The sequence below is a fragment of the Mus caroli genome, chromosome 16 (genome assembly GCF_900094665.2).
Source record: "Mus caroli chromosome 16, CAROLI_EIJ_v1.1, whole genome shotgun sequence".
In the NCBI taxonomy this organism is placed as follows: Eukaryota; Metazoa; Chordata; class Mammalia; order Rodentia; family Muridae; genus Mus; species Mus caroli.
Genome location: NC_034585.1, coordinates 13,771,452 through 13,785,523, shown reverse-complemented (window position 1 = coordinate 13,785,523; position 14,072 = coordinate 13,771,452). Strand labels below are relative to the sequence as shown.

The 14,072-nt window shown below is 51.3% G+C and overlaps 2 protein-coding genes across 3 annotated transcripts in view; one reads left to right on the top strand and one right to left on the bottom strand.

The window, feature by feature from the left end:
• The window catches only part of Pi4ka (phosphatidylinositol 4-kinase alpha), a 126,461-nt gene extending 119,613 nt beyond the window's left edge, over window positions 1–6,848 (top strand). Inside the window, exons 43-54 of the mRNA XM_029470740.1 lie at window positions 210–339; window positions 1,727–1,797; window positions 2,346–2,418; window positions 2,497–2,567; window positions 3,601–3,710; window positions 4,085–4,189; window positions 4,270–4,395; window positions 4,606–4,726; window positions 5,021–5,180; window positions 6,106–6,195; window positions 6,433–6,516; window positions 6,599–6,848. Coding sequence (XP_029326600.1) covers window positions 210–339; window positions 1,727–1,797; window positions 2,346–2,418; window positions 2,497–2,567; window positions 3,601–3,710; window positions 4,085–4,189; window positions 4,270–4,395; window positions 4,606–4,726; window positions 5,021–5,180; window positions 6,106–6,195; window positions 6,433–6,516; window positions 6,599–6,650 — 1,193 coding nt within the window. The 3' untranslated portion in view covers window positions 6,651–6,848. The remainder of the gene's footprint in view (window positions 1–209; window positions 340–1,726; window positions 1,798–2,345; window positions 2,419–2,496; window positions 2,568–3,600; window positions 3,711–4,084; window positions 4,190–4,269; window positions 4,396–4,605; window positions 4,727–5,020; window positions 5,181–6,105; window positions 6,196–6,432; window positions 6,517–6,598) is intronic.
• A 1,709-nt stretch (window positions 6,849–8,557) lies between these two features.
• Window positions 8,558–10,940, bottom strand: Tmem191c (transmembrane protein 191C). 2 transcript variants are annotated; one of them, XM_021185387.2, is made up of 10 exons: window positions 10,772–10,940; window positions 10,478–10,601; window positions 10,348–10,398; window positions 10,196–10,273; window positions 9,973–10,029; window positions 9,829–9,888; window positions 9,638–9,702; window positions 9,489–9,561; window positions 9,330–9,370; window positions 8,558–9,249 (listed from the first exon to the last, which is right to left on the bottom strand). In XM_021185387.2, the coding sequence occupies exons 1-10, from the start codon at window positions 10,924–10,926 to the stop codon at window positions 9,045–9,047; spliced, it is 909 nt and encodes a 302-aa protein (XP_021041046.1). In that variant the 5' UTR covers window positions 10,927–10,940; the 3' UTR covers window positions 8,558–9,044. The 2 variants fall into 2 exon arrangements, with proteins under 2 accessions (XP_021041046.1, XP_021041047.1); XM_021185388.2 differs by having other exon boundaries at window positions 9,011–9,249; window positions 9,507–9,561.
• Window positions 10,941–14,072: the final 3,132 nt, after the last annotated feature.

Sequence of the window (14,072 nt, the reverse complement as noted above, 5' to 3'; positions counted from 1 at the left end):
TTTGGTTTTTCGAGACAGGATTTCTCTGTGTAGCCCTGGCTGTCCTAGAACTCACTCTGTAGACCAGGCTGACCTCAAACTCAGAAATCCACCTGCCTCTGCCTCCCAAGTGCTGGGATTAAAGGCGTGCGCCACCACCACCTGGCCTAAAAAACATCTTTAAGGGTCTCTGTTTCAACCATAACATGAACTCATCTTTGCCTCCTCAGCTGACATCGGTGACCTCCTGGAGCAGTTAGTAGAAGAGATCACAGGGTCTCTATCAGGCCCAGCCAAAGATTTCTATCAACGGGAATTTGATTTCTTTAACAAGATCACAAACGTGTCAGCCATCATCAAGTAAGTGGCTACTCTTGAAAGACTGTCTTCTGAGATGTCTTGTTTTCATCCCAGCTAGTCACTGGTGATAGGAGCCTGAGCTCTCCACCCATGTGGCTTTCAGGAGCACTGCCCATTTTCCTGGGACAAGGCAGAGCATCATTGACATTTGCTACTTGCCCAAGGAAACTCAGGGGAGAAGAGCACTGGGCACAGCTTCTTCCCTCAGTGTGTGTGCAGGCTGCTCCTGTTGCATTCATTGTGAGCCCTTACCATGCTGCAGGGGCTGTGACCACAGACACAAAAAGGTTAGGAAGTATGTCACACCTGAGATAATCACCATAAGAGGAACAGTGTAACTGGGCACACTGGCATATGCACACCTTTAATCCCAGCACTTGGGAGGCAAGAGGCAAATGGAGCGCAGAGCTGCCTGGCCTACATGGTGATCTCCCAGACAGTCAGGGCAACATAGACTATGTCTCAAAAAACAAAGCACACAGGGATCAGGGTGGCATGGGACAATATGAATATCTTACGGTGTGCTTGGCATAGACTGTAGCAGAGAAAGAGAATGGTGTCCCATAACCCCCTGCGAGGCTATAGTTCCAGTGACCTAAAACTCCTCATTGGAGAACTTTTTTTTATGGGGAAGGGGTTGAAACAGTATTTCTCTAAATAGTTCTGATAGTCCTGGAACTTGCCATGTAAACCAGGCTGACCTCACAGAGATCTGCCTGCCTCTGCCTTCTGAGTGCAGGACTAAAGGCTTACACACTATGCCCAGCTTCACTGGAGAGTTAAAGATGAGGACCTATCCTAAACATACTGGCCTTTGGGGAAAATTCCCAGATTCAAGTCATAGCAGATAGGTACATTGCCAGGGCATCATGATACAATAACCTAAAAGTTCCAGTCACCCTCAGCCTTACCTTTAGCTAGCCTACATGTCCGGGGCTTACTAGGAGGGTCATACAGTAAGTTATACAAACAGCATTTCAGTCTAGAACTGTGTTGGGCCCCCAGTCACCCGTTCTCTCCATACCTCGACAGCAGCACACATACCATAAAATGTAAGGATAGAGGTGTCAACAAACAGATCCACTTCAGCCCCTACCACTTTCTAGGCCATCTGGCTTCTTTGAGGAATGCAGGGCAAACATTGCTATGAATGGTTTCCTGACAACTTAAGCCTGGTAGAGCCAGGTGTGGTTGGGTTATCAGTGAAGAAGACAATGTCCTGAGCAAAAACTGGAAACCAGTTTCTGCAGGAGACAGAGCAGAACCTTTTGTTTATTTAGATGATTGATGTAACCCAAACTGGCCTCAAACTCACTGTAAACTCACTTAAATCAGGCCTCCAGATCTGAGTTGAGGTACAGTCACCACATTCTGTCTTATTCCTCAGGCCCTACCCTAAAGGCGATGAAAGGAAGAAGGCTTGTCTATCAGCTCTGTCTGAAGTGAAGGTGCAGCCTGGTAAGCTGGCATCCTTAGGCTAGTGAGGCAAAGGGAGCTACTGTCCTACATGGGATGAGGCCAGTGTGATAGGCCAGCCAGCTACATTGCACACTTAGGCCCTTCAGCATACAATACCAAGGGAGGAATGAACTTCCTGTTGTTTGCTTACTGTCGTTATTTACTAGAAACAGGAGTACCTGGATGCACAGAACAGAAGATGGAGGAGTGTTGATAGCATGCTAGGCCAGTGCAGCAAGGGTGGGGGTCTCTACAGAGCGGCACTAACCTGATGCTGACCCAGGGCAGAGCAGGCTGATCATGAAGCTAAGGTCCAGAGCACTCTGGAGAAGCGTGTCCTGGGACGCTGGGTCCCTTTGCTGGCTATCTGGAGGGAGGGAGGACAGACTCACAGTGATCATTGAATAAGCAGGCTGCTGCAAGCAAGGGCAAGCACTCCCTGCAAGGCAGGGCCCCCGATACGGCTGCTGTGTGTGTGAAGCCTATGTTGGGGACCGGGTGTGTCTCCCCGGGGGTTATATGCACCTGTACCCTTCTGTGCCTCCCAGGCTGCTACCTGCCCAGCAACCCTGAAGCAATCGTGCTAGACATTGACTACAAGTCAGGGACACCAATGCAGAGGTGAGTGCCAGCTTGCACTTTGCTGCCTCACTCGAGAGTCTCTACTGGCTGTCTCATGTGCTGCATTCTTTTTCTCAGTGCTGCAAAAGCGCCGTATCTGGCCAAGTTTAAGGTGAAGAGATGCGGAGTGAGTGAACTTGAAAAAGAAGGTCAGTAAGGAGCTTGAGGCAGTATGGGTGTCTCTCCTCAGCCATGCAGGCCTGTTTTGAACTTCGTAGACAAGATGTCTGCAGCCATCTGCCTGCAGGCTCACCCTTCCTCTGAAAATGGCAGGGTGCTCTGCAGTAACACTTGCTTACCCTAGGATCTGTCACCCAAGTCACAGGAGCCCCAGAACCCCATCTCGAGTCCCAGTCCTGAGCCTCCGTGGGCACACGAGTTGCTTTAGGCTCTTACAGAAGAGAGTAAACTGGGTGACACATGGAATATGTGACCCCACAGATCTGGAGGCCAGCATCAGTGTGGAGGTGGGCGTGCTCCAGCAAGGGAACGTCAGGCTCTGGCCAGGCAGAGTGTCAAGTTCTGAGCTGGGTGCTCTGTCTAAGGCTTTCCACCCCTGTGGTTGTAGGGGATGCTGTTCAGCACCACTCCCTCTCTGCTTGTCTCTCTGGACTACAAATTCTTTTCAAAGAACACTTTTTGGACAGTTATCCTCTTGTATGGTTTGGTTGTTTTTTGTTTTGGTTTGGTTTTGGGTTTTTGGAGGCAGGGTTTCTCTGTATAGTGATGACTATACTGGAACTTGCTTTATACACACACCAGGCTGGCCTTGAACTCAGAGATTCTGCCTCCTGAATGGTGGGATTTAAAGTGTATGCCAGCACCATCTAGCTTAGTATGACTTTTAAAAATGATTGCATCTTCAAATATCCTAATCCCAAATACGATCACATTTGTGGTTTGGGGTGTGAGCTCTGTGGAACACAGGCCAATGCAGAAAGGTATCTTAAGTAGCCTGGCTATGTTCTGGCCCTTTGTCCTGTGCTTGAACACTAGGGGCTTTCTTCAGTTCCTTATAAACCTGTCTATTCTATGTTCCTAGGGGAACCTGTAGCCCAGTGATTCCATGTGACCTCTTAGTGCTTCGCAGAACTCCCTCTTAAGATGCCAGGTCTTTCTAGGGCCCTGGAACCCACCTCACAGCAGTCAGGCTCACAGATGGCATCTCTGCCCTGCCTACAGGTCTGCAGTGCCGCTCAGACGCAGAGGATGAATGCTTTAGCCAAGAGGCTGATGGCAAGAAGATCTGCTGGCAAGCAGCCATCTTCAAAGTGGGGGATGACTGCCGACAGGTGACAGAGCTGCCCTTACTTATACTGGCAGGGCAAGGCACCACCCCTAGTGATCCCAAAGAAGAGACCCTTATGTTATGAAACATGATCCTTTATTTGATTCAGATGCTGTGGCGACTTTAGAGGCGACACAGAAGCCTCTCCCTCCTTCCAGCCCCCCCCCCTTCACCATTGTTGAAGGACATCCTCTCTGGCAACCCCATGACAGCCCAGCCTGGCTGGGCAGTGAGGCCAGACCCCTAGACACTTATTTAGCCACAGTCTGCCCCCTTCCCTTGCGGGCAACCTGTGTGAGCCCCCAGGGCCACTAGCTTCTGAGTAGTCCAGCAGCTGAGGGGAGACACTGACTGTACGCTGTGCCTTCTGCATTCCAGGACATGTTAGCCCTGCAGATCATCGACCTCTTCAAGAACATCTTCCAGCTGGTTGGCCTGGACCTCTTCGTTTTTCCTTATCGGGTAGTGGCTACTGCCCCTGGGGTGAGTTCCTGGAACATGATGGGCAAAGAGACCATCACTTCACTGCTCTACCTAACTGTCCCTTCCCCTTCCTTCCCTAGTGCGGAGTGATTGAGTGCATCCCAGACTGTACCTCCCGGGACCAGCTGGGCCGCCAGACTGACTTTGGCATGTATGACTACTTTACACGCCAGTATGGGGATGAGTCTACCTTGGCCTTCCAGCAGGTAGCTACCCACTATCTACCTTCTGTCTTCCTCTACTAGGAGCTAAGTCCATCACCCATAGCTTTCTCTCAGTGAAAGACAGAAGCCTAGAACCCCAGGGCACAGAAATTGCTGCTGTCTCCACATTCCACACAGCTGCACTCACTGACCTAGCTCTGCCTCTAATGTGGGCCACAGAGCCAGGGTGAGACCACGGACCTCTCCACACAGGCACGCTACAACTTTATCCGAAGCATGGCCGCCTACAGCCTCCTGCTGTTCCTGCTGCAGATCAAGGACAGGCACAATGGCAACATCATGCTGGACAAGAAGGGGCACATCATCCACATCGGTCAGCAGGCTGTGCCAGTGTCCCCTCCCCTTGCCCATGGCAGAGAGGCCTCGATGTTGCACTACTGTAGACGTGGCTGGCCAGACCTGGGAATCTGGGAAATAGAATGGCAGCCACGCTCTTGGTAGAAGTGAGAGCTAGTGAAATCCCTCTGCTCTAACTTGACACTCCCCTGCTTCCTCCCTGCCTACTCCCCTGCTTCTGTCCCATGTGTGGCTGAGCCCTTCTCCACCAGAAATAAGCCACCCTGACCTAACCCTGCCCCAGTTCAGGAAGCTTTTTGGGATTTTGCAGACTTTGGCTTCATGTTTGAAAGCTCACCGGGTGGCAACCTTGGCTGGGAACCAGACATCAAGCTGACAGACGAGATGGTGATGATTATGGGGGGCAAAATGGAAGCCACACCCTTCAAGTGGTTCATGGAGATGTGTGTCCGAGGTTATCTGGCTGTGCGGTGAGCCCATGGGCAATGTGGAAGGGATGTCAAGGTGGGAGAGAGTTCTCATGCCCTGGAGGGAGCCAGGCTTAGTGGCACTGAAAAGGAGTTCAGCACTCAGATCATGTGGCCAACACACCTGGAACTCCAGCTCTGCGAGCTCCGCTTGAGCCACCTGCACATGTGTAGGCACACACTCAAACATGCACACACATAAAGATAGTTTTTGTTTCAAGACATAGTCTCACTATATAGCTCTGGCTATCCTGAAACCACTATGTAGGCCAGGCTATAAAGATAGCTTAGCCATTAAAAGCTAGGCTCACAACCAAAGACAAGATAAATCTTTTTTTTTTTTTTTTTTTTTTTTTGGTTTTTCGAGACAGGGTTTCTCTGTGTAGCCCTGGCTGTCCTGGAACTCACTTTGTAGACCAGGCTGGCCTCGAACTCAGAAATCTGCCTGCCTCTGCCTCCCGAGTGCTGGGATTAAAGGCGTGCGCCACCACGCCCGGCTTCTTTTTTTTTTTTTAAGTGAGCCTTGCACTCTGGTCACCCGTCTCACCTGTGTGATCAACTTCATGCTCTGAACCTCCAGCCACACCCCTATCCCCCACAGCTGACCCTGTCATGCCCCAACACCCTTCTCTTCCTCTGGACTTCCTGGCTAGCCTTTCACCATAGCCCCAGCACCACCAAGGCTACGTAGGAGACTGGCATCAACCAAATGTCACACAGAGTATCACTTTGGCACATCCCAAATGCTATTGTGGCTGCACCAAACAGAGCATCTTTGAAACCCCTGCTGGAAGCCTGGCATAGTGGGGAGGATCACTCAGCCATATAGTGCTATATTATATGTGGTCCTGCTAGCAGATTGTGTGGACCACAGGTTCTGTGAGCAGGGTACCTCACACTGGTTGTCCCCCACCCTCTGTCTCCACAGCCCCTATATGGATGCAGTCGTCTCCCTGGTTACACTCATGTTGGACACAGGCCTGCCCTGTTTTCGTGGCCAGACAATCAAACTTTTGAAGTAGGTACCATTTGGGGAACAGTTGTCCATCTGCTGGGGCTCTATCTAGAAACGTATGTATCCTTGGATCCCCAGAGCAGACAGGGTTTCTAGAATATCCACGTGACCATGCGTTCCCCATGTGGCCTAGTAATTGCTGGCGAGGATCAGGGAGCCCACTAGACCACAGCAGAATGTCCCTGGGTGGGGGGACGGGCAGACAGATTCCCACAAATGCCTCCTTCCGTCTCTGCCTAGACACAGGTTCAGCCCGAACATGACAGAGCGGGAGGCTGCGAATTTTATCATGAAGGTCATCCAGAACTGTTTCCTCAGCAACAGGCAAGTCCCTCCCTGTCCCTGCTCCCCACACAGCTGGGGAGGGCGCCAGCGAGGTCTTCACTTTCCTTGCTTGACCTTGCAGGAGCCGGACCTACGACATGATCCAGTACTACCAGAATGATATCCCCTACTAAGAAGCCTTGAGTGTCACAGAGCAACTTGTCCTGCCACCGTAGGCCTGGCTGTGGGGGCAACAGGCACATGGACCGTTGGTGCACAGGTGTGAGTCTCTTTCACACTGGACACATTCCGTTTGTTCACCCGTCATACTACATTGGTACATGAAGTATTTTCTTGTATAAACATGAAAAAAATAAAAATCCCAAAATGTGCTGCTTCTGTTTTGTTATGTAACCAAAATGTGCCTGTAGTTAAAGGTGCTCTTTGACTTCCTGGTCCTTCCGAGGCACCCCTAGCTTGAGTAGTCTTGTTTTGGTTCTGGTACCGAGGATCAGACCCAGGGCCTATACATGCTGGGCAGGCCCCACATCCCCTGGCTATAGCCCCAGCCTCTGACTCTTCGGATTAATGCCTCTTCCGAACAGGAGTCCTCTGCAGCGGGAAGGCTTTCCTAAGCCGGACTCTGCCTCCATGTCTGAAGGCCCTCTACAGATGCGGCTGTTTCTGTGTCAGGTACCAAACAGGTGCGAGCCAGTGTGGTCTCAGAAAGTAAGGTTTTAAATTGGAGCAGAGCCTGCAGTTCAGTGAGTGGTTAAGGCACTTGCCTGCTGTGCACAAGGCCCAGCCCCCAGAGCCCCCCAAATATCAGTCAGATGGGACTGGCAGCAGGGTGGGGGTGGGGTGAGAGGCTAGAGCAGTCACCCCAGGACCCTGGCACCACTCTCAGTCTAGTTTTGTTTGCTTTTTGATTTTTCTAGACAAGGTTTCTCTGTGTAGCCCTGGCTGTCCTGGAACTCCCTCTGTAGACCAGGCTGGCCTCAAATTCACAGAAATCTGCCTGCCTCTACCTCTGCCTCTGCCTGATGAGTGCTGGGATTAAAGGTTCGAGCCACCACTGACCAGCTGGCTTTGGCTTTTTGTAAGATTATATGAGTGTCTGCATGTAGTTTGTGCACTATGACTTTGGTGGTCTGGCACCCATAGACACATTTGTTTGAATGCTTGGCCATAGGGAGTGGCTCTATTAGAAGGTGTGGCCTTGTGGGAGTAGGCGTGGCCTTGTCACAAGTGTGTCACTCTAGGGGCGGGCTCTGAAGTCTCAAATGCTCAACCTGCACACTATGGCACACAGTCTCCTGCTGCCTGTGAATCAAGATGTAGGATTCTCCGTTCCTTCTCCAGCACCATGTCTGTCTGGACACTGCCATGCCTCCCACCATGATGATAATGGACTAAACCTTTGAAACTGTAAGCCAGCCCCAATTAAATGTTTTCCTTTATAAGCGTCGTCATGGTCATGGTGTCTCTTCACAGCAATGAAACCCTAAGTAAGACAATGACTATACCTGGTGCTCAGTTAGGGAACAAGAGGGCAGTAAGAATCCCTGAACAGGAATTACGGGATGTTGTCAAACACTTTGTGTGAATATTGGAAATTGGCCACCTAGTTTCCTGAGACAGTTCCCATTAGCTGGAGCTCACTAATTCACACCTGTCTCTACCTCCCCAACAAGGAGTCACTGACATTACCACCACATCCAGCCTTTTTACATAGGTTCTTAGGGTCAGACATAGGTCCTTATGTTTGCAAGGCAGTGAGAGATACCAGTGCATATAACTGATAGGTCGCTGCAAGCTACAGAACCTAAACCACATGAGGTGCTTTCTCCAAGTTGAAAAGACCATTCCAAGGTACTTTACAGACCACTCTGTTAGGCCATTAAGGGAGTCTCCAATGAACTTAACAGAAAAAGCTGTAATTGTTTAGAAGCTGTGGTTATAGCTTAGCATTCACAAGTGCTGAGCTGAGTTCAATCCCCAGAACAGAATAAACCATCCCTGGTGGCTCATGCCTATAATCCACTCAGGAGCAGGGAGGTAGGTTAAGGTCACTCAGCTGGGATGAAACCCCACACACCTGTAAATAAGTAGTCTAGAGTTTATTGGAAATTCAACCCAGATTAATTTCCACTCAGCAGGGCAATCCTCATATACAGCATGTTCCCCACAAAGCCCACAGTGGCAAGCATACACTACCCGGTGTGTTCAGATGCTGTGAGGGAGGTATGGAGAACTCGAACCTGCCCAAGAGGGAACCCTAACGTTGAAGTAGATCTGGAGTAACTGTGCATCTGCATCCAGGGAAAATAATTCACCCGCTACAGAGGGCACCCAACAGGCCAACACCCGCACCCATCCTGCCCAAAGCTCAGGCTCAAAAGAGCCCCCTAGAGGGGTCAGGCTGCGGCCTGGATACAAGCCTGGACACAAGCAGCCCCGCCACAGACAGGCACCCCTGCACTCAGGTGACATCGGAACATATGAACTTCCCCCTTTTCATACAAGCAGGCACCCAGAAAACACAAAGGAGACAGAGGTGCAAGCGGCCAAAGCCGACATGATACACTCTAGGCAGGCAGCAGTCCGCGCGCACGCAGCTCAAGTAAAGGCGACAGCGTGTAGCGGAGCCGGCGGAAGACGGCGTCAGAGCCGAGACTCTGAAGCCCCGGGCCGACGGCGTCAGGCTTCGCCAACACCACGTAAATCAGCGGCAGCACCAGGAAACCCAGCGGGAGCAGCAGCAACGTCTGCAGTGCGCTCAGCGCCCACAGCCTGCAGAACCACCAAGGGACAGGTGGGTGGGGGCTCTGGGACCCGGAATCCGGACCGCCCAGCCCCCACTAGCCACTCACCTGAGGCTTCCCGCGCCCGTACCACCGAACAGTCGCTTTTCCTGCAGAGAAAGGGCTGCATCCAGTTTTTTGCCTGGGCAGCCGCTAGGCTCTAACCAAATCAGGCAGGTCCCAGCTTCAGGTCCCAGCTTCAGCCCGCGCTTCCCAGCCCACGCTCACGCAGTCAGCCCTGGCCACCTCCTCCATGAGTGAGCCCGCGCAGTCCTGCACCGGACGAGGCTCGGAGTTCCACCTGCAGGACAGGCGCGGAGATGGGCCACCAGGCTGGGCCTGGCACCTTCCGACGCCCTCCAAGTCCCAATTCTTACGATTCCGAGCCACCGCGCGTAGCCTCCAGCGCAGCAGCTGCCTCCATCACTTTCCCCTGCAGTTCCTGAAGGATAGCAATAGGGATTCAGGGCAGAGGATGAGCTACATCACGAGTCAGAGAGTAAGGAAGAAAGGGTCGAGGCCACAGGGTATTCGAAAGAGAACCGCTGTCAGAACCGAGGGGTCGCACCTGCAGGACTCCACTCTGCTCCTGGAAGCTGGCCCAGGCCTCTTCTGTCCTCTGCACACCCTAGAAGCCAGAGGCTTGGTATGAGCATCGCATTGACAGGCCCTCCCCACACGCCTTCCCCTGAGAGTCCAGCGCCATTCGCACCTGCCGCAGGTCCTCTGCCTGCATGCTGAATTTGGCCTCCGCCAGCTCCAGATGTTTCTTCGGGAGGATTCAAGTGATGTCAAGAACCTGAAGGCCTCGCACACCGCTGGGCCTCGAGGCTCGGCCCCGCGGCCTTCAAGGCCGATACTCTGCCCACAAATGCACACAGCCCTGCCTACAGCCATACTCCGCCCACAGCCCCGCCCTGGTCCCGCCCAAGTACCTGCAGCGCTGCAAGCTGGGTCCCTAGTTGCTGCTCCGCTCGCTGTTGACTCAGCTGCTCTCCTCCATAGTAGAAAAGCTGGGGACCGAACTCGTGAGTGCCTGGCTCAAGGGTCTTGGGGACTAGGGCATGATCTGTGACACTGCACGTACCTGGCTGGACAGTTCCTCCCACTGTTCCTGCAGCTTCCGATTGTGTTGCTCCTGCGAACAGGGTCCAGGCTGTCTAGGCCTCTCCTCCAGCCTAGCCACCCCGGGCGCCGCCTCTTGCTCTTGCCCGCACCAGGTCCTGCCGGTGCTGCTCCGCCGCCTCCAGCAGCCCACGAGCCCGCTCCGCACGCTCCCGTGCCGCCTCGCATGCCTCGCCTCGAATAGCTCGAGATGCTTGACTTCGTCTCCGTTGCAGGCTACATGGGGGGAGGGGGCGGGGGGGGGTGCGGAGAATTGGTCTGGGATGAAACCACGGCGCAAGATCTTTTGGGAAGGAGCCGCCACCAGCCTGAGAGTTCCAGACTAGGGTCCCGCTGCCTGGAGCGAGACTGCCAACAAGCCTGCGGGAGCCTCGGTGCCCTCGCACCTGCGCTCGCGCTCCCGCAGCTCCTCCAGGCGCCCGGTGAGGCTCTCGCTCTCGGCTTCCAGCCCACGCACCAGCTCTTCCAGCTCCTGCTTCCGCAGGCGGCCATCTCGGTTGTCCTTCTGCAGCTGCAGCAGCTGCTCCTGCGGCTCAGTCATGGCTCCAGAGCTCCGCCCCGACCTCCACCACCTGGGTAACTTGGTGGCCCGCGTCACAATAGGCAGCAGAGGGCGCCGGAGCCCAACTGAGATGGGTCACGCCCGACCAATTCAGGTATACAAAGCAGGGCTTGGTTGCCCACATCGGTAATTCTATCTCTTGGGGGTGTGAGGGTACGAAGATCAGTTCAAGGTCATCCTTTGCTACATACGGAGTTTGAAGCTAGCCAAGGCTACATGCGGACCTGTCTCAAAAAAACACAACAAAAATATCACAGTCCAGATCTGATTGGTAAAAAGTTACTAAAGTTCTAAGGAAGGACCAGACTTCATGGTCCATGCCTAGTAATCCCAGAATACTAGAGGCTGAGGCAAGATCACCTAGAGTTCAAGGTCAGCCTAGCTGTCTAACAAGACCCTGACAAAGAAAATGAGAAAATGAGGTCCGGGCGTGGTGGTACACGCCTTTAATCCCAGCACTCCGGAGGCAGAGGCAGGTGGATTTCTGAGTTCGAGGCCAACCTGGTCCACAGCCTGATTTCCAGGACAGCCAGGGCTACACAGAGAAACCCTGTCTCGAAAAAACAAAAAACAAAAAACAAAAAAAAAAAAAGAAAGAAAGAAAGAAAGAAAGAAAGAAAGAAAGAAAGAAAGAAAGAAAGAAAGGAAGGAAGAAAGAAAGTGAGAGGGTTGGAGAGATGGCTCAATGGTTAAGAGCACTGACTGATCTTCCAGAGGTCCTGAGTTCAATTCCCAGCAACCACATGGTGATCCACAACCATCTATAATGGGATCTGATGCCCTCTCAAGACAGTGACAGTGTACTCATATAAATAAAAATAAATAAGTCTTTAAAAATAAATAAGTTAGCCTGGCGGTGGTGGCACACACCTTTAATCCCAGCACTTGGGAGGCAGAGGCAGGCTCATTTCTGAGTTCGAGGCCAGCCTGGTCTACAGAGTGAGTTCCAGGACAGCCAGGGCTATGCAGAGAAACCCTGTCTCGAAAAACCAAAAACCAAAAAAGTTAATAAGTCTTAAGAGCCACAGTAGCTGTAACTACTGTAGCTACAGGCTAAACCAGCTGTGCCTCACCTTAGATTCTGAGTGACCAAGCAGGGAGTGCTAAACTTTTGAGAAAAACATTTAAAATTAAAAATTTTAATGTTTTCCTCCCCCATGTGCTATGATAACTTTGGCGTGGTCTCAGTGACTGGGTTTTCCCTAGCACAGTGCTGTGCTGAGTGGTGCTGAAGGACCGACCTGGGTGCTAGGATGTCCTGATAGTCTCTTTTCTCCATGGTTTCAGCTCCAGAGAACCTTTGATTGGGCTTGTGTGGCATGAGTAGGAAAAGGAGTGATGTAGTTTTGTGATCTAGGGGTTCTGTTAGCGCAAGGGGTCTCATTCTGCAGCCAGCCTGGTCTTGACTCAACCCTTTACCTCCCTAGGAACCTGCCTAATCAACCCTTTACCTCCCTAGGAACCTGCTTAATCATTTTCTTCAATTTGTTTCTGTGTGTGTGTGTGTGTGCACCACATCTGTGCAAATGCCTCAGCAGTACATCAGCTCCTTGAAGCTGGAATTCCAGCAGTTGTGAGCCACCTATGTGGGTGATGGGAACTAAAGTCAGTGCTCTGGAAGAGCAGCACGTGCTCTTAACTGCACACTGGGACTTTTCACACTCCGTGGTGATATAATCTCTCTAAAGATTTTAAGAAGCTAATTTATTCCATAATTTAGAGGACATACTTTCTGGATGCTGTAATAAACCATCACAGCTTCATTAGATAGACTGGGGCAGGAATCCTGCTGCAAATTCATAGCCAGCCTTTGCTACATGGTGAGGCTTTGTCTCAAACAGCCCCTCCAAAAAACCAAAAACCAAAGAGTGCTGGAATGGGCTGGAATATTGGTCAGTAGAATCCCTGCACACACAAGGTTCAATTCCAGTTATCACACACAAAGACATCAATTATTTATTTACAGGAAGGGCTGTGGGTTTTGATAGCTCTGGCTAAGCTGGGATTCCCCAGTGCTGTCAGCACAACTCGGATTCCCAGACTCCAGTGCTGCCTCATCTCGTCCACACAAAAAGTTCAAAACTCCAGGTCTCTGAAACCCTTCTGGCCCCAGTAATTTGGGAGAAGGTGTGAACACTTGATTTTTGTATTTTCTGGGCTGGAGGCGAGCCTCGCAGACAAGTGTCTCCCTCTGAGCCGTGCACCCCTAGACTTCCCTCTCTGTGCCTTTTCTGTTCACAGGCTCTTCCCAAAGCAACTTTCCCTCAGCCAGCGTCCCTTCCTCCCCTTCGGCCATTGACCGCTCATTTCATAAGCCACCCAGCACACCTGCAGCTTACTTACTGAGTTTTGCTAGTCTAGGATTCTTTTTTCTTTTGTTTGATTTTGTTTTCTTTTATTACCTTGGAGACAGGGTCTCATGTTACTCATACTGGCCTGAAACTCCACTGTGTACCAAGGATGACTTAGGATTCCTTACTCCCCCACCCCCACTGCCCAGTGCTGACACCACAGGCTGCACCTTTTTTTTTTTTTTTTATGGTCAAATGTGTTGCTTTTAAAATAAAACAAAAATAAGGTTCTTGCTAAGTAACCTTGGCTAGCCTATAGGCCAGGTTAGCCTCCAAACTGTGGCAATTTTATCTTTGTGTCCAAAGCTTTATACCACCATCCCCAGATAAAAATTGGCAGAAGAAAACACTGTTTTACATAAAAAGGTAGCCAATGGGGCAAGGTAGAGAAACCAACTTAGGATATGGGAAAGGATAGGAACCCTCCTATCCTGAAATCTCTCACCTGCTGTCAATACTTGCTGTGGAGGATCTAGACACAAATAAATAAGCCCTTCATTTATAGATACTGATTGCTAACATAGTAATGAACTGGGTTTGTGTGTGACCTTGAGTGGGCATACACACACTCAAAAATGTATGCACGTGCAAGAACACACACACACACACACACACACACACATGAGCATCTCCATTAACTTTGCTTCTTGTCTCATCAGCAATAGCCTTGTCAGGTGCCCCTCTGAAAACACCCTGTGATCTCGGATCTCAGGCTCTTTGGGCCAGCCTTTGACGATAATAGCTTCAATTCCTACCTGTGACCACTGTAAAGAA